This window comes from Neophocaena asiaeorientalis, unplaced genomic scaffold (genome assembly GCF_003031525.2).
Source record: "Neophocaena asiaeorientalis asiaeorientalis breed wild unplaced genomic scaffold, Neophocaena_asiaeorientalis_V1.1 scaffold256, whole genome shotgun sequence".
Lineage (NCBI taxonomy): Eukaryota > Metazoa > Chordata > Mammalia > Artiodactyla > Phocoenidae > Neophocaena > Neophocaena asiaeorientalis.
The window spans coordinates 2,911,800-2,936,983 of NW_020185324.1; the positions used below are offsets into that span (position 1 = coordinate 2,911,800).

Consider the following 25,184-nt stretch of genomic DNA (forward strand, 5'->3'; position numbering starts at 1 on the left):
TCTATTTTGTTGGTGTTGTTGTTGCTTATTTGTTTCCAGTTTGATCTTTGCTGTTTCCTTCCATCTACTAAGTTTGGACTTCATTTCTTCTTTTTGTAGTTCCCTGAAGTATAAAGTTAGGGTGTTTTATTTGAGATTTTTGTTTCTTGATGTAGGCATTTATCACTGAACTTCCCTTCTAGGGTTACTTTTCTGCATCCTGTAAATTTTGGCGTGTTTGATTTCCATTTTCATTTGTCTGAAGGTATCTTTTAATTTCCTCTTGGTTTCCTTGCTGAGCCACTGGTGGCTCAGTAGAACATTGTTTAATCTGCACATACGGGAATTTTCCAGTTTTCCTCCTGTAATTGATGAGTTTCATGTCATGATGGTTGAGAAGGCTTATTGATGTTCCAATCTGCTTAAATTTATTAAGGCATCACATATGATCTATCCTGGAGAATGTTTCATGTGCACTTGAGAAGAATGTGTATTCTGTTGCTTTTGAATGGAACGTTCCCTATATAACTGTGAAGTTCCTCTGGTCTAGTGTGTCATTTAAGGCCGTGTTTTCATATTGATTGTCTGTCTAGATGATCTGTCCATTAATGAAAGAAAGGTATTAAAGTCCCTAATATTATTGTATTGCTGTCTATTTCTCCCTCTATGTCTGTTAATAAATGTTATGTCCTCTTTTTGTATTGACCCTTTGCTATTTCTCTAAAGTCTCTTTTGTCTGATGCAAGTATACCTGCCCCAGCTTTCTTTTGGTTTCCGTTTGCATGGACTGCCTTTTTCCATCTGCTCGCTTGCAGTGTGTGTGTCTTTAAAGCTGAAGTGAGTCTCCTGTAGGCAGCCTATAGATAGGTCTTGTTTTTTTTGTTTGTTTGTTTGCGGTACGCGGGCCTCTCACTGCTGTACGCGGGCCTCTCACTGCTGTGGCCTCTCCCGTTGCGGAGCACAGGCTCCGGACGCACAGGCCCAGTGGCCACGGCTCGCAGGCCCAGCTGCTCCGCGGCATGCGGGACCTTCCCGGACCGGGGCACGAACCCACGTCCCCTGCATCGGCAGGCGGACTCTCAACCACTGCACCACCAGGGAAGCCCTATTTTGACTGTCTGGTGCTGCTCACTTCTGGACTGCAAAAAATCTACCCATAGTCTTCTGGCAGTGGGGGGGTTGCCCTTGTATGTAACAAGTTGTTTGTTTTTCTTTTGCTGCTTTTACAGTTCAAGTTTTCACATGGTAATTGTAGTATGTCTAAGTGTGGGTCTCTTTGGGTCCCTCTTATTTGGGACTCTCCCTGGATCTGGATGTATTTCGTTCTGCAGATGAGGGAAGTTTTCAGCCATTATTTCTTCCAATAAGTCTTATGCCCGTTTCTCTCTCTTCTCTTTCTGGGAGCCCTACAGTGTGAATATTGGTCCACCTTCTGTTGTCCCATAAGTCATCTTCACTCCGTTTCATTCTTTTCTTTTTGCTGCTCTGATTGGATGAGTTTCACTGCCCTGTCTTTGAGTTTACTGATCTCTCTTCTGGATGAGTTTCACTGCCCTGTCTTTGAGTTTACTGATCTCTCTTCTGCTTCATCTTGTCTGTTGTTGAACCCCTCGTGTACTTTTCAGTTCGGTTATCGTATTCTTCAGCTCTGTGACTTCTGTTTGGTACTTGCTTGTAAAGTTGGCCATTGAACAACACAGGTGTGAACTGCATGGGTCCACTTGGAGGCAGATTGTCCGTTTTTCAATAAATACATACAGCAGTACTATACAGTCTGCAGTTGGTGGAATCTGTGGATGCAGAAGCCCAGTTGTTCAAGGGTTAATTGTGTTTTCTCTTTGAAGTTCTCACTGTTTTCATTCATTCTTCTCCCAAGTTCAGTGAGCATCTTTATGACCGTTATTTTTAATTCTATCAATCAGTAAGTTAAGCCATTCATCTTTGTTTCATGAAAGACTTTTTTCCTGAGGTTTTACCTTGTTCTTTCATTTGGAACATATTCCTCTCTCTCTACTTTCCTTGACTCTCTCATTTGATAATATCCTTCCACCTACACCCTGACTCTTCCTTGTCTCTCACACCTTTGTGATTGTCCAAGCAGCCTACATGTAGTGGCTCCCAATAGTGGAGGGTGGGCCAAGACCTGTCAGTCAGTGTCTTAGAAGGGAGGATCTCAACTCCTAGATTCAGGCTGATTGGAAGCCAGACTCTCAGGCAGCAGCTTTTTAAAGTTTGCAAATATACAGTCCAGTGGGACCACAGGCACCAGGCAATCTGAAGGTATCCCCTGGACGGCACTCGCAAAAACCAGGGCACCGGGCATGTGTAAAAGCTCCCCTCCGAGAGACACTAGTGCTCTGGAGTGTGGCAGAGGCAGAGTGCAAAGATAGCATCCCCCCTCTGCCAAGTTCTCTGGAAGGGATGACGGTCAGCCCTTAGATATGGGTTAACTTAGATGCCCGTCCCTAGGCCGATGCTTTAAGATAAGCAAATAAGCCTCTTTTATGTGAAGTCCGGGTGCCTCTCCATCAGCTGACTTTGAGCTGGGTCCTGGGGCAGGTAACTCTGAGCATGAGACTTTTACGAGCCGTTTCTGAACTGGCTGTAGCCCTGTGGGTCTTGTGGACACAAGCTCTGTTGGTTTTCAAAGCTAGGTGTTTTGGGGGCATCCCTCAGGCGCTAGTCTTTAAAAGTTGGGGTGCCTGATGTGGGGTTCAAACCTTCACCCCTCCTAGAGAAGCTTCAGGTTTTCAGTTCCTTTCCAGTTGTGGCTCACTGCACCAAGGACGGCATTTATCATGAGATTATGTATCAGCCTCTCTGCCTTTCTTAGTTGCTTCAGTGTGGGTTTTTCCACATTTGTCCAATGTGTAGGTGTCACTGAGCTAGTTTTTAGGTCTTTTTCAGAGGAGGTTGTTCCATACATACCTTAGATTCGGTGTATCCGTGGGAAGAGGTAAGTTCAGGGTCTTCTTATGTCACCTTCTTAAATCGGAACCTCATCTTCTTCCACTTTGAAGGACTCGTGTGATGAGATTGGGCCTAGCCTACCTGGTTAATCTAGGGTCATCTCCCCATCTCAAGGTCAGTGGAATCCCTTTTGCCGTGCAAAGTAACATATTCGCAAGTTCTGGGAATTAGGACATGGACGTCTCTGGGCGCCAGCACTCTTCTGCCTGCCACCCTGGTTAACTGGAACTTGTCATAGGTCTGTGTAGTGGTGTCATAAAGCCTTAGGGTGCTGTTTAAAGGGCCCATCTGATGGTCCAGTTTATTAGCCTAGCTGCCCATGGCAGCCTTTCAGGTGGGTTTTTTCGAGGGGCATATCCACTGCCTCACAAAGCCTGATAGCTTTTGAGTGTCCCACACTCCACTGAGTATTTAGATGATGTTCTCCAGGATGTATTTTCTTACCTTCACTGACAGTCTTCTGCCCTTTCACACCTCCCATGGATTTCCTGTACTCCCGTGTCAGGAAGAGCCACACCTGTGTAAATAAAGGTGGTTCACTTTTTATTTCCAAATTCCTGTTTACATTTTTAAAGGTTTTCACAGCTTCGTGCATTTCCATTGATCGGTAGGCTTTTGCATCCCCAGTCTTTTCGTCAAGTCCCCACCTTATAGCATATTAAGCAGTAGACATTTGGGTGTGATACACGGAAGCCTGGGCTAGGAATACTGTTGTGAGCACTAGGATTTGCCAGCCTTTTGCGAGCCCTGTTTGGGATGGGGGAAGGGCACTTGCTGCCCCTGCACTTCAGTTCAGAACATCTCTGCTCTCATCTTTTTTGTTAGCCTGTACTTCCATGGAAGACTTCACTTCTGGAAACGTTTTATGGGTCCTTCCCCTTCACAAAAGAAGTCTGGAGATTTCTCACCTCTAAGATTCTTTCTGGAGTTGATTCTCTCCACGACAACATCTATTTCTAGGTTCCGAGACCCACCAAACAGAATATTCTAACAAAACTGGTCTGAATGAGAGACTTGCATTGTCAGTCACTTCATCATCCATCCCTAAAAATGCTGTTCTGTGGACACCTGTCCCAGAACAATGCCAGGGAACAGATTTTCTGTGAACCTTGGGCTGTGCACCTCTAACTATGGTATAACACTTGGACTCCTTTCTCCCATGTGTTTTTATTTCTATCCTCAGAATAGCCCTGTGAGTGGAAGTGGGTGCCATCTTTCTGTATGTGTATATACTTGAATTCTTTATATCTCTCTATACAGAAATTTGTGGAATTTTATGTCATCTATCAATAGAGAGAGAATCATACACACACAGGGATGCATATATTTTCAAATATTGAGGTATACTTCTTTTTCTGGAAATAATCACCAGAAAGAGACCAGTAGGGTGAGAGACCTTTCAAATTCATTTGCTGTGTTTTTACTTTCCATTTTGTACCTTTCTGTACTTTTAAAAATATTCACCTATGAATTTTCTTTTTAAGTCAACTGAAGTTATTTACACAGTAAAAATCGTTGGCTTTTTTTTTTTAACCTTTTACACTTACGTATAATTTTTAATGTCAAAGTTCTGTTTTTAAAAATGCCCATTCCTCTGTTGATGGACATTTACGTTGCTTCTGTGTCCTGGCTGTTGTAAATAGTGCTGCAGTGAACATTGGGGTGCATGTGTCTTTTGAAATTATGGTTTATCTCTGGGTATAGGCCCAGCAGTGGGACTGCTGTGGGTCATATGGTAGTTCTATTTTTAGTTTCTGAAGGAACCTCCATACTGTTCTCCGTAGTGGCTGTATCAATTTACATTCCCACCAACAGTGCAAGAGGGTTCCCTTTTCTCCACACGCTCTCCAGCATTTATTGGTTGTAGATTTTTTCAATGATGGCCATTCAATGGAATATTACTCAGCCATAGAAAGGAATGAAATTGAGTCATTTGCAGAGATGTGGATGGACCCAGAGTCTGTCATACAGAGTGAAGTAAGTCAGAAAGAGAAAAACAAATATCGTATATTAACACATATATATGGAATCTAGAAAAATGGTATAGATGATCTTTTTGCAAAACAGGAATAGAGACACAGACGTAGAGAACAAACGTATGGACACCAAGGGGAGGAAGGGGGGGCTGGGATGACCTGGGGGATTGGGATCGATATATATACACTATTGATACTATGTATAAAGTATGTAACTAAAGAGAACCTACTGTGTAGCTCAGGGAACTCTACTCTGTGTTCTGTGGTGACCTAAATGGGAAGGAAATCCAAAAAAGAGGGGATGTATGTATACGTATAGCTGATTCACTTTGCTGTACAGTAGAAACTAACAACACTGTAAAGCAACTGTACTCCAATAAAAATTCATTATAAGAAAATATTTTTGTAATGAAAAATTTTAAATGCCCACACCCCTCCACACGGTAGGTAAGGCCACCCTCGCTGTCCTGGTTAGGAAGATCCCTGTTCATCCATTAGGAGACCTGGAAAGGACCCAGCCCAGCTTCCCTCTGGGCCCTCATTCCTTCTTGTTGCCCATTTAGGGTGACTGTGTAACTTATCATGCAAACTTAGACATGTTTGCAAGTGAAAGGGGTGCTGACTATAACTAGATAGGACAACGGAGAACAGGCTTGAATCAGTCCGAGAATGTTCAGGGCACTCGGGGTTGTTGGGTTTGTCATCTGCAGGTAGGCGATCATTTTCCTACCCGTAAAAAGATTACCATATGCTAACACAACATATATATGGAATTGAAGAAAAAAAAATGTCATGAAGAACCTAGGGGTAAGACAGGAATAAAGACACAGACCTACTAGAGAACGGACTTGAGGATATGGGGAGGGGGAAGGGTGAGCTGTGACAAAGCGAGAGAGAGGCATGGACATATATACACTACCAAACGTAAGGTAGATAGCTAGTGGGAAGCAGCCGCATAGCACAGGGAGATCAGCTCGGTGCTTTGTGCTCACCTAGAGGGGTGGGATAGGGAGGGTGGGAGGGAGGGAGACGCAAGAGGGAAGAGATATGGGAACATATGTGTATGTATAACTGATTCACTTTGTTATAAAGCAGAAACTAACACACCGTTGTAAAGCAATTATACCCCAATAAACATGTTAAAAAAAAAAAAACAAAAGATCTTCCTGTGATTGATTCCTCATTGCTGTCTGTTTTGGTTTTGTTGTAGCAAAATCCGTTAAGGTGAAAATCAAGCTCAATAAGAAAGATGACAAAGGCCGGGACAAAGGAAAAGGCAAGAAAAGGCCAAATCGAGGAAAAGCCAAACCTGTGGTGAGCGATTTTGACAGCGATGAAGAGCCGGATGGAAATGTAAGTGCGGCTGCCTTGCCTGAGGTCGGGACACCCTCCCCACATCTGTCTCCCTCTCGTACTCCCAGGCCCCTGCCAACCTCTATGCTTCATTACCCAGAAATGAAAATGTAAAGATTTGGTGTTGAGGGATGTGAACTGAGCTGCGTGATTTGAAAACAAAGAATTTGGGGTTTTGTTTATTGCCTTTTGAATAGTCTTCAGAAGTGAAAAACTTACTAAATCAAGTTTCCTTTTCCCCTTTCGTATCTTCCCAGTGCCTACTTACAAATAGAGATTTCTCCACGGCTCGTTAATATTTTATATCCATAACAGCCAGCATAGTGCCTAGGATACAGCGGTATATAGAGGAAATAATGATTCCATGGAAGACTGACACTAAGTGGGATGATGGAGTTACTTTGGGGTTTGAGTTGCTATTTCAGGTGCCGTGCGGAAAACCCAGATGCATCTTTAAGTACTTAGAGGTGTTATTTTTAATATTTGAAAAATTCAGGGAGCCCTGATGGAGCCAGGCCCTGACGTAAGGACCTTTCCAGGTGGCACCATATTCAGTGCTTATTAATGTTAGCATCCTAAGACAGATGTCACTCTCAACATATGACAGAAATCAGTGCTTAGGTTATGTGTGTTTTGCCGCAGGGCGTGGAAGTAAGTAGCAGAGGCTGGATTCAGACCCAGAGAGCATTAACTCAGTCTGGTGCACTGTCCCTGACTCTGTGGTCCACAAGGTAGCAGTGCCTGGCACAAGCTTCTAATAATACAGTGCCTTTTAAAGGGCCCTCTATTTCTTTCACTTTCAAGAGGACCTCAGGTTCCCTACCCCACACCCCCTTCTTTCTTCTTTCTGGAAGGTTAATTCTCCATGTTAGCGCCTACGCTAGTTTGATTTTCCTTCAACGTGCTGCTATCTGGGTCTGTTGAAAAGGTTCAGCATTCTTAGCCCACCCCACCCGGCCTTTAACCCTCGACACAAGCATCTTCAAGTACATTTAAAATCCTATGTTTTCTTTAAGTAGACAGCGAACGCATGGAATTTTTTCCTCCCGTGAATTTTCTAAAAACGTAGTGCTAAAATTAGAAATCAATAGCCATGAACTTTCCACGCCCAAGTGCAATAGAGCAAAACACTGGCACAGACAGCGGGCATTGCTTTGCTTTGGGATTTCCAAGCGGGGGCTCCCCTGTTCCGCATAGATAGAGGCTGTCGATGCCTCTTTACTGGGGAGGGTTAACTGTTTCCAAAATGTCATTTCTTTTCTACATTGCCTCTTGATGGCTTATTGTCTTTCTTATTTTTACTTTTAGGAACAGTCAGAAGCTAGTGGCACTGATGATGAGTGATCAGTATGGACATTTTTTTCTTGGTAGAACTGAACTCCTCCTCCCCTCTCTCGTCTCCACTCAGTGAGTTCATTTGTCATATGGGCACTGGGTTGTTTCTATCTCATTATCATCTATAAGCTAGCTTTAGGATAGTGCCAGACAAACATATGATATCATGGTGTAAAGAAACACACACTCATACACAAATCTTTGTAACATAGTGTGACCAAATGGGCCTCAAAGATTAAAACAAACGAAAAAGCTTTTGATGGAAAATATGTGGGTGGATAGTATATTTCTATGGGTGGGTCTTGGTAACGGTTTGATTGTGCCTGGTTTTATCACCTGTTCAGATGAGAAGATTTTTGTCTTTTTGTAGCACTGATAACCAGGAGAAGCCATTAAAAGCCACTGGTTATTTTATTTTTCATCAGGCAATTTTCAAGGTTTTTATTTGTTCGGTATTGTTTTTTTTTTTACACTGTGGTACATATAAGCAACTTTAATAGGCGCTAAATGTTAGACTTCACCTACATAGACATTTTTCCATTTTATGCTCTATGATCTGAAAAACACGCTTTTTGAATTGTATAAGATTTATGTCTACTGTAAACATTGCTTAATTTTTTGCTCTTGATTTAAAAGAGAAGTTTTGTTGAAATCGCTATTGAATATTGCAATCTATATAGTGTAATGGATGGCTTCCTTTGTCAACCTGATCTCCTGTGTCACCCATGTGTATTGTCTCCTTCTCCCTCAAGTGTACTTACTCTTTGCTTTCTTTGCACAATGTCTTTGGTTGCAAGTCATAAGCCTGAGGCAAATAAAATTCCAGTAATTTCCAAGAACGTGGTGTCGGTGCTTTCCTAATAAAGAGATAACAGCTGAGCTTAACAAGCCCTGCCTCTGGTTTTTGAGTTCTAAGGGACCGAAACCCTGGTGCCCGAGTCCCCGTCTCCTGCAGAGAGCGGGGCAAGCTCTTGCCGCAGCGCACGTGGTAGGAAAAAAAGTTAAGAAGACTGAGAGAGAGAATCCCCTGGGATGAACCAGGTGTGTCGCAAGGGAGAGGAGTCTAGTGCTTTTGTGACTTTTAAACTTATACAACAGGAGAGATGCTGCCATGGACCGAGTCACACTAAGCCCCTGCTCAGCCTTTTCTAGTGGCTTGAATCCTATTTACTTGCCAGAAAACTCTACAGCTATACCTCAGAGAATACTGCAGGGTCAGTTCTAGCCCAGCAAAGTGAATGTCACAACGGAGCGAGTCACACGAGTCTTTTGGCTTCTCGGCGCATGTCAAGTTGTTAGGTTTGCACTCTACTGTAGTCTGTTAAATGTGTGCACTAATAGTGTTACGTCTGAAAAAGCAATGTACGTACCTTCATTAAAATCTACCTCATCACTGAAAATGCTGACCGTCGTCTGTGAGTCATGGTAGTAGCAGCAAAGATCACAGATCACCAAAACAAATATCATCACGGTCACCCAAAACATGATACAGAAGCCTGAAGTGAGCCACTGCTACCGGAAAATGGCACCAATATACTTGCTGGAGTCAGGGTTGCCACAGACCCTCAACTTGTGAAAAATACAGTAACTACAAAGTAGCACAATAAGGCAAAGTGCAGTATGATGGGGTATGCCTGTGTATGGTAATATAGATTTATACTGTTTGTTTAGCATGGAATAAATCTATGTTCATATCGATTTAGAAAGATCTGAAAAGTGCTCAGTTGAAAGACTGGTTCCGTCAATACCCATACACCCTCCTACTAAGATTCACAATGACTATAAACTCCCTCCCTCCCACCCCACCCACTTCTTTTTTTTTTTTTTTTAACATCTTCATTGGAGTACAATTGCTTTACAATGGTGTGTCAGTTTCTGCTTTATAACAAAGTGAATCAGTTATCCCTGTACATATGTCCCCATCTCTCTTCCCTCTTGCGTCTCCCTCCCTCCCACCCTCCCTATCCCACCCCTCTAGGTGGTCGCAAAGCACCACCGCTTGCTTCTTAACTAAACCATCTGAAAGTAAGTCCCAACCATCCTAAACGCTTTACCCCTAGATACTTCACAAATCTCCTAAGAATAAAGGCGTCTCCCGGCTAACCACAGTCCTACTTCCATACCAAAGGGAATTAACAATAGTTTCCTAGTATCTCATGTACGATCCACAGTCACATTTCCTCAGTTGTCCCCAAACTGTCTTGCATTTGTTTTTAAAAGTTTACAAAGAAGCCTAGCCAAAGCTTGGCACATTCCTTCTTATGGACCCAATGATGACAAGGACCAAAATGCAAGAGTATTCGCTCATCTCTAACGGATTGGTGAAAACGTCATTTCTTAGAATTGTCTAAGGACAACTCTGGGGTTCTTACTTTCATAATAAGAGGAATTGCCAACGTATCTTCCTTTGAGTCTTGAAGGGGGTTTGACCCATACAAATTTTTGTGTGCAATCCTCCCGAGAAACTTCTGTCCTAAGTGTCCATTCAGGTCTGAGTTTCCAGTTAGTCTGAGCACTACAGAATGTGTTGCGTTTCCCTTCTTGTTTGTTTACAGTTTGCTGACCACAGTAGGATTCTAGACTCCCATGAAGAATAAACCACATTAGTTTTTCTTAGTGAGATGACCTGCTGTCAGTTCAAAGAAACAGTCTTATTTCACTGCTTCCGTTTTTGTATTTCCTATACTTTATGTACTCCTTGGAATCTCTTCTCAGCCTTAGAGGTATTGCTGTTCCAAGGCCATCCAAACCGTTGTCCTTACGGTGTAGGATGTCTATTGTGTGAAGGATGTTTTCTAATTTCTCTTCTGCTGTCTTTGGTATGTTGTTCTCCCAGGCCTTAGTAGAAAGGCAAGGCAGGAAGGTGGCTTAGCACAACAGTGGTGAGCTGGCAGGGAGCGCGATCAGGTGTGAGCAAGTAGCAGGCCATCCTGCGTCTGCACATCTGCCTATTTTTAACCTGGTCCTGGCAGCTGCCTTGTCCATTTCCAGTAGGTGAGCCCATCGGTAGGCTTAGGTCTTTCCAAGAGCAACAGTTTTCTAGGAACGGAGGAAGGAAGCTACGAGTATCAGGCGATGTACTTGATCCTTTACTAGAATTATTTAATTACAAGAAACCTGGGAAGGAGGCATAGTTCTTATTCCCTCTTTACAAATAAGGATGATGCAAACGAGAGACCGAATAGCTGTGGCCAGTGTACCAAAGCAGAATTTGAAAGTAAGATTTCTTTGCCTCTAAAACCCGTATTCTGGGGCTTCCCTGGTGGCGCAGTGGTTAAAAATCCACCTGCCAGTGCTGGGGACACGGGTTCGAGCCCTGGTCCGGGGAGATCCCACATGCCACGGAGCAACTAAGTCCGTGAGCCACAACTACGGAGCCTGTGCTCTAGAGCCCACTCGCCTAGAGCCCGTGCCCTGCAACGAGAGAAGCCACCGCAATGAGAAGCCCACGCACCTCAACGAAGAGCAGCCCCCGCTCGCCACAACTAGAGAATAAAGCCCACGTGCAGCAACGAAGACCCAACACAGCCGTAACTAAATACATACATACAGACAAAAAACCCATATTCCATGCAGCCTCCCTACCTCCCCAGCGAGTGAGGCCTGGAACTGATCTTATTGATAAGTTCCAGGCACCCATCTGCTTGGCACTTGCTGACCCAGCCAGGCTTACAAATAAATGAGTCTTGGCTTAGGTCTCTGGTTGCTGTGGCTGAGAATGGCACTTTTAAGACCCAGTTTTCTTGGCTGGGCTCCTCCGCTCCCCTGGCTCTTTCTTCTTAGCGACAAGCCACTCCACAAAGACCAAGACCTTGTCTTTATATTCAGCTGCCGTTGGACCCTCAAGGCTACTCAAATCCAGCTGACTTGGATAGCACTAATGCCCTCCAGGTGATTCTGATGTGTGATCAAGTTGAAGGAGCACTGCTGAATCCATCAGACTCTTAGTCCCCATTATTTCGCTCCTGGGGAACAGTATGAGGCCAGCTGATCCTAATCTTGATCTAGATCACCGGTACAGGCATATACATCCATCACACAATTGTCACTCTAGTGAAACCAACATAAACGGGAATAACTGAAAAGGATGAATATTTTTTCTCTCTGACACAGCTTTTCTGTCATATATGTTACCAGGAAGGAAGCTTCAATTGTGCTTAACTTGAACTTCATTCACGCTGATTAAGTATATGATACTTGGGAGAAATATTTTGGTCTCCTTAGCAGAAGGGATGTAAAGACATATTCTCTCCTTATGAATAACCATAGTTCCCGTGAGAATTTTATAGTAACAGTCAATCTCACTATACAGCTATCTTGGAGGAATGGCCAAGTATATTCCTCTTCTTAAAATTTACTAAATAAGAGCTGTGTCAAACCAGATAAAGCAAATTTTTTGTCCTTATTCATTTATACTGTCATACGAATCTCAGGGTTTCAATCTCTGTTGTATTTAGGGAGAGGTCATCAAAAATGATGAGGTGTGGGCTTCCCTGGTGGCGCAGTGGTTGAGAATCTGCCTGCTAATGCAGGGGACACGGGTTCGAGCCCTGGTCTGGGAGGATCCCACATGCCGCAGAGCAACTGGGCCCGTGAGCCACAACTACTGAGCCCGCGTGTCTGGAGCCTGTGCTCTGCAACAAGAGAGGCCGCGATAGTGAGAGGCCCGCGCACCGCGATGAAGAGTGGCCCCCGCTTGCCACAAGTAGAGAAAGCCCTTGCACAGAAACGAAGACGCAACACAGCAAAAATAAATACATTAGTTAATAAACTCCTACCCCCAACATCTTCTTTAAAAAAAAAAAAAATGATGAGGTGTAGGGTGAGACACAATGACCCATAGGTGTAGAACTGCTAGATCTATGTCCAGGTGAGCTGTATTCATCATTGGTGTGGTTTAGGACATTGAGCTTCGTAGGGGGTGGAAGTGACATGTTCCAAATGACTAAGCCCTTTATGCAAAAGGTATCTGTATTCTGCATCATTTTCAGTAAGGATTTTCCAAAGGGATTTTCCAAGTTGAATAAAGCAAGACAACAAAGTCAAGACTAAGGGAAAACCACTTTCCTGTTTATAAACACTGGTTTCTTAACATATAAACTAGAAAGAGGTCTCTTGGTCTTTTTAGTTTTAATTTATTTTATTGAGGTATAGTTGATTTACAATGTTGTGTTAGTTTCTACTGTACAGTAATAGATATATAATATATAATATATATAATATATTATATAATATATATCTATACACACAGAGGCCTCTTTGTGAACCCAGGGACTGTTATGAAGCAAGGCTCACTGTGGGATTATGAACCTCAAAAAGAATGGAGGTTCACAGTGCCCCCGGCATATATATGCATTTTTAAATTCTCTTGTAAAAACTTTAATTAAATTCCTCTTCCCAGATTATAAAATAGACATGTATTCACCACCAGTGAAATAATAAAAACAAATTAATTTAGAATTCACCCCTGCCAGGCAATCGGCTTTCCAAGACTGGTGTGGTTACTTCTTCCTGTTTCTTCCCGTTCACATAGAATGATATACACTGTCAAATGTCATTTCCCCAGCTATCCCCAGTGTAACCTGGTAATAAGATGAAGCTGAATCTACTGCTTACTGTGGTAAGGGAGACCACCACCTTGATGGAGCTTTGGTAGTTTATTTGCGCGGGAAAGTCAAGGTTGGATTTTATTGAAATTAGACTTAAAGTGTCTTTCAGTGTGGGAATTTGGTTAGGACAGGGTAACGATCATGGTATAATAGTTTAGGATTGGTGGAAGGAGTAAGGAAAGGATCGTGAGGGGGAAATCAAAGAGTCTTAGGGCACAACTATCAATTGTGTTGCTTTCCACTGAAGAGCTGATGTGTCTTACAGGAAGCTCGTGTAATGAAAAATAGTTATTTGCCGGGGCAAGACTCTCCTGTAATGTTTAAGTTGTGCTACTGATGACAATGGCGTTGTAAAGTCATGTTAATGTACAATAGATAGTAAGCTGTGTAGGGGTTGAAAGTTTGGGTTTTTTTCTTTTCTAAGTACTGTACTGTTCTCTGCAACTTGCCTTATTTTCCTCCAAGGCAACAGAGATTAAACTCATTTAAATTTTTTTCTTTTAGGAGAACATTTATTTTCATATTTCTTACAAAATGAACATATGCACATTGTAGAAAATGTGGAAAGTAAGAAAAGTACAAAGGTACAAAAAGTACAGAGAAAGAAAAAAAAAAACCCCAAAAAACACTGATACTATTACCACGCGGAAAGAAGCGCTTGAGATTTCCAATGTCTTGTCTAGCATTTAAGGAGCTTGGAAGTCAGCTCTCCCATTAACACAACAAGAAAAAAGCTGAACAAACTGAAAATCAACAACGCTGCTTAGATCCACCAGAGAACTGAGGTCATAGGGTAAACTGCTACCCGCCAAGCTGAAGAGACAGACAGGCAGATATAGAGAATCTCGACCGACCTACTGGAGCTGAAGGCCAGCAGGAAAAAACTCTTGGTAACCATCACCAGGCTAGGAAAACCTAATCTGTAATTAACGAATTGCTAGAGGCCTCAGTGTGGACAAGTTTGTGAGTTAAACATCCAGAGGCGTCCAGTCTTAGGAGGGCCTCCACACTTTCATGAGATTTCCCTCCGGGAAACCTATTACGTTCTCACGGTACAGACAGGAGAAAAATTCCCCCTCACTTTTTGAGAGGAGGGAGTGGAAAAGTAGTCATATTTAAATACGCCTTCTTAATAAGGCCTGCTCTTAATAGAAACTATTTTGCCAACGTGGAAGAAGGGCAATACCCAACTCCGGTACCCACTAGCCTTCCTGTCTCTCCTAAGGGGGGAAAAAAACAAATCTGAGAAGCACTTGTGAAGGTCATAAGCCCCAGGGGCTCACTAAAACACTGCAACCGAATCATAGGACTGCAGAACAGTTCCCCTGCCCCAAGAGCTCACCACCACATCAATGTCTCCTGTACAATAACAGGGTCGGTCATACAGCTCAATGAACTGTGCATCTCAGGTGATATTTTTGAAGAAGGTCATTACAGCATGCTAAAAGTATCAATTCTCCAGAAAGGATCACTCTTAAAATTTTAACTTACTTCCTTTCCATTTTCTCCTGCTCATAGATTGATTAACACACGGTAACATTTTCCCACTTCAAAAGCAGAGTTTTGGCAATTACATACAGTAATGTATGCAACTCCACAGTCCCTGACATAGAGCATTTTCCTTACCCTAAACAGTTTTCTCACACCCTTTTCCGGTCAGTTTCTTACCCTGACTGCCAGCTTCAGGACAACCCTTGATCTGCTTTCTGTCCCCATCGTGCTGCCTTTGTTAGAATCTCATTTAAATGGAATTACACATTATGTAGCCTTTTGTGTTTGCTTGCTTTCAAGTACTATAATATTTTTGAGGTTTATTCATGTTGCATATGTATTCTGTGACTTTTTATTACTGAGTAGTATTCCATAATATGGCTCTCCCACAGTTTATTTATCTGTTCACTAACTGATGGACATTTGAGTTGTTTAGTTCTTGGGTGTTATAAATAAGCCTGCTATAAACACTGATGTACAAATCTTTGTGTGAATATGCTTTCAGTCCTCTTAGTTGAATACTGAGGAATGAAATTCCTGGGTTATATGGTAAGGATTTAACTTTAGAAAATAATAGCAACTGGATATCTTTGTGGGGGAAAAAAAGAAGAACCTCACCCCTTGCCTCATATCAGACACAAAAGTTAACTCAAAATGAATCAAAATGGATCTCAAACTTAAAAGTTAAAATATATTTCTAAAAGAAAACGTAGGAGAAAATCTTTATGATCTTGGGTTAGACAGAGATTTCTTAGGGCACAAAAAGCATGAAACATAAAAGAAAATATTGATAAAATGGATTTCTTTAAAATTAAAAACCTTTGCTCTTTGAAAAACATAGTTAAGAAAATGACAAGGCAAGCCACAGAGTAGGAGAAAATATTTGCAAGCAGTTATCTGAAGAAGAGCTTGTTCCCATAATATATACAAAGATCTCTTACAATTCACTAAAAAGACACTGCCCAATAAAAACTAGGCAAAAGATTTGAACAGACTCTCCACAAAAGAAAATATATGGCCAATAAGCACATGAAAAGTGCTCAATTTTCTTCACCATCAAAGAAAAGCAAAATAAAACTACAAAGAAGTGCCACTACACACCCACTGGAATAGCTAAAATTTTTAGAAGTTGACAATGGGAAGTGTTGACAAGGATATGGAGCAACCAGAACTCACACCTTGCTGGTGGGAGGGAATTCAAAATGGTATAATCACTTTGAAACTCTTTTGTTTTTTTTTACCATCTTTATTGGAGTATAATTGCTTTACAATGGTGTGTTGGTTTCTGCTGTATAACCAAGTGAATCAGCTATGCATATACATACATCCCCATAGCTCCTCCCTCTTGCGGCTCCCTCCCTCCTACCCTCCCTATCCCACCCCTCTAGGTGGTCACAAAGCACCCAGCTGATCTCCCTGTGCTATGCAGCTGCTTCCCACTAGCTAACTGTTTTACATTTGGTAGTGTATATATGTCTATACCACTCTCTCACTTCGTCCCAGTAACTATATGATGTTTCCATGTATGTGTGTGTCATTATTTAGATTGCATTTGCTCTTCTAATGGATATTTGAGTTGATACCAGTTGGGATTTTTATGCCATTATAAATAATTCTAGAAAGTCATTAAACCCACTTTACACTTTTTTTTTTGCAGTTTTCAGAAACAATATTTATTTTAAGCATAATTTCAATGTATCACTTTTTTTTTTGTCTGTTTTTAAAAACAAATTAGCAGAGTTACCTTTAAGTCAACGGCTGAAAACATTTCCCTTCCATTTACATTGCATTTTAATAAAAAACAAAAAACTCAAGGTGATTGCTTTGCTTTTTCAGTCATATTTATGCTTGATCAGTTAAGCCTTCTCGGCACTTATTTTCCTAACACTTCCATCCATCCTCTTCTAAAAAGGGCCCTCCAGGGCTTCCCTGGTGGCACAGTGGTTGAGAGTCCACCTGCCGATGCAGGGGACACGGGTTCGTGCCCCGGTCCGGGAATATCCCACATGTTGCGGAGCGGCTGGGCCCGTGAGCCATGGCCGCTGAGCCTGCACGTCTGGAGATCTTCCCTTGAGCCCTTAATTTTTTAAAGAAGGAGATGCTTATGCTCCTTAATTTAGTTGCATGTGAAAAGGGCTTCTTCAGAAAACCAAGTACCCATATTTCTCCCTGTCATTGAACTTTGTAAGACAGTCAGGATTCCTCTTGATGTTCCAAGAAGGCAAAGTTTGGGAACTGCAGGGCCCTGAGACCCAGTTCTTTGCCCTAAGCTGGCAAGAATCTCAACACAAGATTATCCTCCACCCCAGGCGCCTAAAGAATTTTCTCAGCCTGGTAGCTCTTGTGGAAGTTGGCTCCTAAAGGTGATACTAGCTATAAACCGCCTCTCTGTGGTGAGGTTATGAGTTGACTGTTTCCTGAGGTTTCATAGAAAAAACACAGTTTCACTCTTGTTGATCAGGTTTGGCACGTGGAACACTTGGAGTGAGTGTGAGCCCAAGGGTAAAATCCACCGGAAAGGGACACCTTGATAGTAACAACTCACATTTAAATAATTCCAGAGAATTTATATTTATTCTAGCATTTTTAAGGCTGGCTTATTTGGAGACACAATGGAACTCCAGTTCAGAGCTTTCAGTACCACGCTGGTTGAAGCATGGGCCCCGTATATAAATAAATACCACAGATGGTCCCAGCTCAGGATGGTTCCTGTTTACAGTAGTGTCAGAATGATACGCATTCAGTAAAAACCATGCTTCGAAGCTGGAACTTCGATCTTTTCCGAGGCTAGTGATAAATGGTATGATTCTCTCGTGATGCTGGGAGGTGGCAGCGAGCATAGCTCCCAGACAGCCATGAGATCATGAGAGCAAAAACTGATACACTTACGATTATTCTGTACCCATACGACCAGTCTGTTTTCCACCTTCGGTATAGTATTTAATAGATTACATGAGCTGTTCAACACTTTATTATAAAATAGGCTTTGGTTAGATGATTTTGCCTAACTATAGGCTAATGTAAGGGTTCTGAGCACATTTCAGGTAGGCTAAGCTAAGCTATGATGTTCAGTAGGTAAGGTGTATTAAATGCATTTTCGACTTATGATATTTTCAGCTTACAATGGGTTTATCAGGACATAACCCCATTGCAAGCTGAGGAAAATGTGTACTTCCAGAAAAGGACTAGTCTAGTAGAACCATCGTAAGGCACACTGTGGTTTCTTTATCCTGTAACAGTGTTAGCAAGGGATTGTACCATATTTGCAGGGCATGGTGTACTTGAGATGTCTGATTCTGAACACACTTTCCTCCAGTTTCAATCATCCCATATGACCCTACAGAATTTCTCCAGACTTCCTAGGAACATTTCCTAAGGATCTGAGTCCTTAATAAACAGCCTAAACTAGGGAGAGTTTCCCTGGAGTCAAACGCCAGTTTCCATTGCTTTCGGTCTATTCCCACTTTTCAGCCTGTAACTCTCCTTTGATGATTTTATTTTATACACAACATACTGAGGGTATTCCACGCCGGGTCGTACGCTTACCGCAAGGGAAAATATCAAGGAGAGTAAACTCCAGTACCTGTTTGCATCCGCCCTAGAACCAGGCACCTTCTCTGCCCACTCCACCAGCCCTACTCCTTCCTCCATGGCCAGGGATCTTATTAAAAGGAGACAGTCCATCTTAACACTCAGGCAGGTGGTGTCTCATCACCCACTGAGTGCCAAAGTCTTTGGCCTTCTTAATAAGGCCGAGCAAGTGAAAAACAGTATCCCTTCTTGTTTCCATCCTTGGACTTGGTTCTAAGTTGTTTCACTGTTTACTCCCAAACCAGCAAGCAATCAGTGCAAAGGATGTATACCAGATAAAGAGACAAGTAAATCGACACACCAGGTAAAGATACCAGCACATGAACACAACACTCTACGGCCTCCTTCAGTGGCTCAGGGGCATGTATCCAAAGTTCTATGGTCAACACAGCCTAGATAGAGAGGAGCCCGCTGAGCAGAGCGGCTCCAGTCCCCAAAGTTCTATAGGATGTGATAATAACTAGAGATATTCCATGTACATGCAAAGTAAATACAAATATGTCTTATTTTATCAATTCTAAACCTTACATTTTTTTCATCTTTGAAAGACACAATGTCTTTTAATCTACGCTGTCATAATTTTGATTGGCAACAATTTTTCTTAATGATAAATAAAATAATACATTTACAATGGATGGTGTCTTAGAGTCATTAAGATATTGTGTATTTTTTCTTTTCTTAACATGCACTGTATGTAGCAAAGCGATATAAAGTCTTCTACATCTTTTTCACTTACCTTGAAGAACATTCATATCAGTGCATAAAGAGCTGCCTCGTTCTTAACTAACCACTGCACGTATTCCATTATGTTGTTATTGTAACTTAGCTAAGCAGTTCCATGTTAATGGAACATTCCGGTGGTTTCTAGTCTGTGTTTATTCATTGTTGCCAAAAATGCTGCATGCTATGAGAAGACAGCCAAGTGCTATGGAGAAAACTTGAAGGTTTTGTAGAGGATGTGAAATCAGGTTTGAGACTGAACGGGGGGTGAGACATGGGACAGGTCAAACTGCTCCTGGGATTTTCATCTGGGCACAGCGTAGGAAAGCCACTCACCATCTTCCACTGGAAGTGTGCCAGAATGTGCAGATTTCAAACAATTTACAAGAAATGTCTGCCCTGGAGCTTCTTTTACTTGCCCAGAGCTCACTTAGTGATCGAAGTTTAATGCCCATTTCACTGTCTCGAAAGGACATTGGACATAGTCATTACTCATTGCCTTCTTCAGGCTGACATAGGGCCCACGGAAATAGATCTGCAAGAGGAGATATTGAAGGTCTTTACCTATTTGATGATGATGATTTGGATACGACTGAGAAACATGCAGTGGGTTCCCAGAGATAAGTGAAAGCATGAATGCTCAAGAATGTCGACCAGGGTGAAAGAAACTAACAAAATGAGGAAAGTGAAATCAAAGTGGCCCCGAGCTTGACACATTTTATCCAGCCTCTTCTGCTGTAGTCAGTCTTCAGAATACCAGGATTTGAAATTCGTACCCGAACACCTGCATGCCAGTTCCGAATGGAGGCCGCCTCACTCCTTAACTCAGCTCCTTCTTCCCCATTCCAGTCCCCCTTGAGCAGTGAAAACAATTGCAGCTGCTTACAATGTGCACTGCTGTCAGCTCTTAGATAGATAGATAGATAGATGGAAGGAAGGAAGGAAGGAAGGAAGGAAGGAGGCAGAGAGGGAGGCTCATTTAAATCTTCACAACAATTTTATGAACTCGGTACCATTATTATTCCTATTTTACAAATTAGAAAAGAGTCTCAGAGAGGTGACCAACCAGGATCACTCATGGAGCAAGGAGTGGAGCCAGGATCCAATCTCCAGGCCAACCAGCTCCCACCGTCCTTGCTCCTTACTAGGACTCCAACTAGAACCTCAACCTGCCTCTCAGTGGCTCTTCCCTAGACTGGGCTGCACGCTCCTTAGGGGACACAGATTATACTATTCGTCTTTGGGTGAGCCCTTCTCCCCCACCCAGCTAAGCAATATGCACTGAATAAATACATGACATAGAATGCATATGATGTGCGTGCCAGACCAGAACTCGCCCCTGGCTTGCTCCATTCACCCTCTGTGTGCACAGCACCCTCTACTGCATAAGTCACTCTCCAGTCAGCGTCCATCCGAAACATCAGTCTAATCCTACCTCTCATTAGCTTCGATCATTTCAAGGTTTCCTGAGGGCAAAGTATAGGTCTTTAACGTAGCCGACAAAGTCCCGTAAGGCTCATCTCCACATCACTGCTTCAGCCTCACTAACCCGCACTCCCTGGCCCAGAAACCATACTCTAGACCAGCAGTGAGCAATGGAGATAACAATGGGTACTAAATATTCTAGTTGCCGTATTTTAAACTGTGAAGAGAGATGAATTTAATTTTAATGATACATTTGACTTAACCCAATATGCTACAAAATACTATTTCAACATGTGATCAATATAAAAAATTGAGATATTTTACTCTTTTATACAAAACCTTTGAAAAGCAGTACGCACTTTTACACGCAGAGCACGTTTCAGTGTAGACTAGCCACATTTCAAGTGATCGCTGGTCACGTGTGGCTACCGTATCTCATGGCGCAGCTCTAAACTATGGTTCTCAAACTTTAGCTGCATCAGAATCACCTGGAGGGCTTGCGAAATCACAGATTGCTGGCTCTGCCCCCAGTTTTTGATTCGTTAAACCTGAGAATTTGCAATTCTGGCAAGTCCACAGGCGACGCTGATGCTGGCCTCTGGACCACACTTTGAGAGAACCACTATTCTATATCAGAGATTATAAACTGGTGGCCACAGGTTGCATCCAGCTGCGAGACCATGTTATTTGGACCACATAGTGTTTTTTTCTTAATTAAGTAATTACCAACATTTAAAAATAGCTCGATTTCTCATACAAAGCTAGACTCCACACTTCTGTTGAAAAATGTGTAAATATAATAATGTAGGGCTGTATTTCTGCCTGGCAATAAGCAGCAGGAGACCAATCACAAGGGCCCTCTCTGGAAAGGTCTTGAAGGCCCACTTCGCTCTTTTACAACAATGAGGCGCCCACTGTAACTGGGTTGGCGTCTCCAAACCTTGACCTCCTGAATTCTTCCCAGTACCTAAATACATCTAGCTCTCTCTTGCCTCTGTGACTTTGTACATGTGGTTCTGTCTGAAACATTCTTACCAACACCACCACGCCAACCTGGCTAACTCCCCCTTACCCTTCAGGCCTCAGTTGAGATGCCACTCTCTCCAGAAAGCCTTCTCTGCTCTCCCCATGTCCGAGTATAAGTGCCTCTTCCGGGTGTTCTCATAGAAGCCTTGCTTCTCCCATCAAAGCTATCAGGCACCACTGTAATGTTCCACTAGCTTACCTGTCTTGCTCATCATTCTACGAATTTCCTGAGAGAAGGGAACAACTTCTTTCTTACCCACCACTGTATCCATAGTGCCTAGTCCAGTATCGGATTGACGCATGGTTGGTGTTCAATAAATATTAGTTGACCAAATGAATGAACAAAGACATAAAACAGCTAGAACAGCTCTAAAAATAATATTGCCCAACCTTTGATTTTTCCCCTAGATGGCTGCAAGGGAATCTTAGCTTTCTTCCTAAGTCTAGAGGCAGCAACAACAAAAAAGCAAATTTAAAATTTTAATTTTCTCTGAAAACTGCAGTGCAAAAAGAAAAACAAATTCACACTCCTTAATTATTTAAAATACTCCACGAGGTTGAGCTTTGTTTCACCCTGCTTAATGTGCTGAAAGCCAGAAATAATGAAATTAAACACAATACTGTTACATTATCGACTTACAGTCTCCTGCCCAGTTTACCGTATGACCTGTGTATCAGCTGCCCTGTACCATCATTTTACTGGTTTAAAACAAACAGAAAATTCTTTCCTCAGATTAAAAGAGTCAATATTTTTCTAGAGATTCTTGGAATTTGGCACAAAACTTCACAGAAGAGAGAAGAAAGAGGAGAGCGAGAGAGATTGTTATTCCATATCCACACTAGCCAGTGGACTGGGCATTTAGGAAATTCATAAAGATATAAAACGTAGAAATTCTGTTCTTAAAGAGCTCGTCATTTACTAGGGAAGATAAGTCATGGACACAAGTAAGTGTAACGTAAGATAGGAAGAGGCAAGTGTCATATGACAGGTGAAGAAAGAATGTCATATGAGAATTCAGAGGGAAAACGTTCTTCCAGCTTGGGGTGAGATCTGGAAATCTTGCAGGGTACAGGTCACATCTGACTTGATCTTGCATTAATATTTCAAAGATCTATGTTCTTCAACAAATTACAGGTCTTCTCAAGTATATTCAAAAATACATTCCAGTCCCTTTTTCAAAATGTTTAATACGTGAGAAAGTAAGTTCGTTTAAGAGCAAAAAGTATGAAGACCCTGCAGAGCGGGATTTTAGACCTAGCTTCGCCAGGAGCTAGTTTGTGACCTTCAGAAGTTTCTTCATCTTTCTGGACCTGAATTTTCTCATCTCTAAACTGCGCCGATAATAAATGATCTCTGAAGCCCTTTCTGGCACTAGCATTCAATGAGTGTGTCTATATTCGAATCCTTTATGCTGATTGGACTTTTGTGGTTAAATGCAATGAGTTTTGCTATGTGCTTCACGATAAGTTCAGCCTTTGTAATTCATTATGCATAGAGGCAGTCGTGTCTTATTGCTAAGGAGACAAATGAATTATCAATTTTATATGAAGAAAATGATTAGCGATTATGTGTCTGGAGGGGAGGAGTAACTCTTACATTCAAAACTGAAATAATAACTTCAGGAGTTCTTGAAAAGACTACTGAAATGTTCTTCGGAGTCAGATAATTAAAGAAGGAAGACGACATGACTAGGTTCCCAGATGCAGCAGAAACAGGCAATGCATATCATTCGATAGATGGTATTTCATTAGTCCTGACCAGGTGACGGGAGGGGGAAAAGGAAGAACATGCTGATATATTTCGTTCGATTTATTAAATCCTTGGAAATGGCATTCAATCTATTTAAGAAAATAAGAAAATCTATTTGAGTCTGCTAATGAGCACTACAGAATTTGCATCCTTCCTTGTTTACTTAACACCTGTTTGTCACTAGTGAGGATACTTGCTTTAAAGCGATGCTCAAACAAATGAAATTAAGTAGTAGCCCAGGAGCAGGTAGATGGAAAATCAGCTGGGAAGCCCCTACGTAATATCACTCACCAGTGATATTTCACTTAACCTGGCTATCTACAGACCAGGTGGTACTCAGTGACACTTCACAGACAAAGATGGAATTACCCCCAGTCATATCAAAACTCTCCAAGAAGCCAGCCTGTGGACACAAGAAACCTCAAATTGATTTGTTATTTTTAAGAGTCAGTTGCTTTGCCAAAACTTGAGAACACAGGAAAGACTCCCAAACAGCGGGATGCCTAAAACAGCACTGATGTTTCAGTGGCTTTCATTTGGAGCTACAGTATAAACAGAGTCTTCTCTCTGATCCATGGAATAAAAACAAGTCAAAAGCATGAGGAAGTATTCAGCTTAGGAACACCCCGGGCCCTAGCTCCTTGTGCATCCAAGCTCAGGCACTGGTCTGACTGCCTCACAATGGGTTTGGCAGTTAAAGCAACCATGGCCAAGAAGAGGGTAGAACGCAGCAGTAAACATGGTCTGGGGATTTGGAGAAACAGGACCAGGACACTGAAGGGCTAGAGTTGTCTGGAACTGCTATTAAATGAGTTTGCCCACAGACAAAGTAAAGAAAGCTAAGGTGGAAAACAGAAAGAGACAGGACCAGAAAGAGGTCAGCCAAGGTCATAGAACCAGCGAGCGACAGACAGTGGATTCAAGTGCATTGTCCCGGCTTCTTACTTGCTTCACTGGATAAAGATGGGCACGGATTTTATTTAACTTGGAAGAGAGAGTGGCATGGCGAGATTTGGAGACACACAGACCTGACAGAATCCCCGTGAACTGTGTGGGGGAAACGAGGAGATGCACTTAGCATGCCTGGCACGTAGATGACACCCAATGAGTATTGGTTTTCTGTTCTTACCACCACCCGCAATCTATCTATCCAATGGCAAATCTTACGGAGATGGTTTCCATTTTCACTACAAGGTTCAAGAATAATCTTTCTTGACAATATACGAGCACAAGACAACCCATGTTTGCTAAATAGTGATGCATTCTTTTTAAGCTTTTCACCCATTTTTTACCAAAGAATGATTATACCCGCTTACTTTATTTTAGCTTCCTCTGTACTAAGCACAGGTCCAAGTGTTGTTCTAGAAGTAACCCTCGAAATGAGCCTGCAAGGCAGAGAGTATTACGCTTTCTATTTTTCATATGAGGACGGCACACACGGAGGATTAAACAACTTACCCAAGGTCACTCAGTAAATGGCAGAGCCAGAACTCAAGCAGACAGTGCGGTGCCAGAACCCTACCCTGCTGTTGATCCCTCTGCAAGGCTGCCTCCCAACAGGCACGTGTTATTCTTTATTAAGTGCACAGAACGCAGATCTAAGACATTATTAATCAGGCCAGAATCAACGGAAACACAAAAACACCTAAGCTCACTTACCACCAACTTTAGAGACTAATTAAAATTTATCCTGGGGAAAGACTATTTCAGAGCGATTGCAAATCCTCAACAATACAATAAAGGAATTGGCCCGTAGCTGACAATGTTTCCCCCTTTTCACCAGATGTTTATGTTTCCATGAATGAGCCTCAAAAAACAGTTCAGTGTATCGCATGCTATCCTATATTATCATTCATTCGACAAAAATGTTCCTAATATGAACAGAGTATTGTGAAAGGCATGCTAACACATGTAGGGAATGAAAACAAACAGGAAATAGGACTTTGTCCAAAATACTGA

At 42.2% G+C, this 25,184-nt stretch overlaps 1 protein-coding gene across 3 annotated transcripts in view; it reads left to right on the top strand.

The window, feature by feature from the left end:
• SMARCA2 (SWI/SNF related BAF chromatin remodeling complex subunit ATPase 2) overlaps window positions 1-8,508 on the top strand; it is a 173,887-nt gene extending 165,379 nt beyond the window's left edge. Inside the window, exons 33-34 of one of the 3 annotated variants that reach the window (XM_024734212.1) lie at window positions 6,136-6,278; window positions 7,587-8,508. In XM_024734212.1, coding sequence (XP_024589980.1) covers window positions 6,136-6,278; window positions 7,587-7,622 — 179 coding nt within the window. In that variant the 3' untranslated portion in view covers window positions 7,623-8,508. The remainder of the gene's footprint in view (window positions 1-6,135; window positions 6,279-7,586) is intronic. The other 2 variants (XM_024734210.1, XM_024734211.1) reach the window with 2 other exon arrangements.
• Window positions 8,509-25,184: the final 16,676 nt, after the last annotated feature.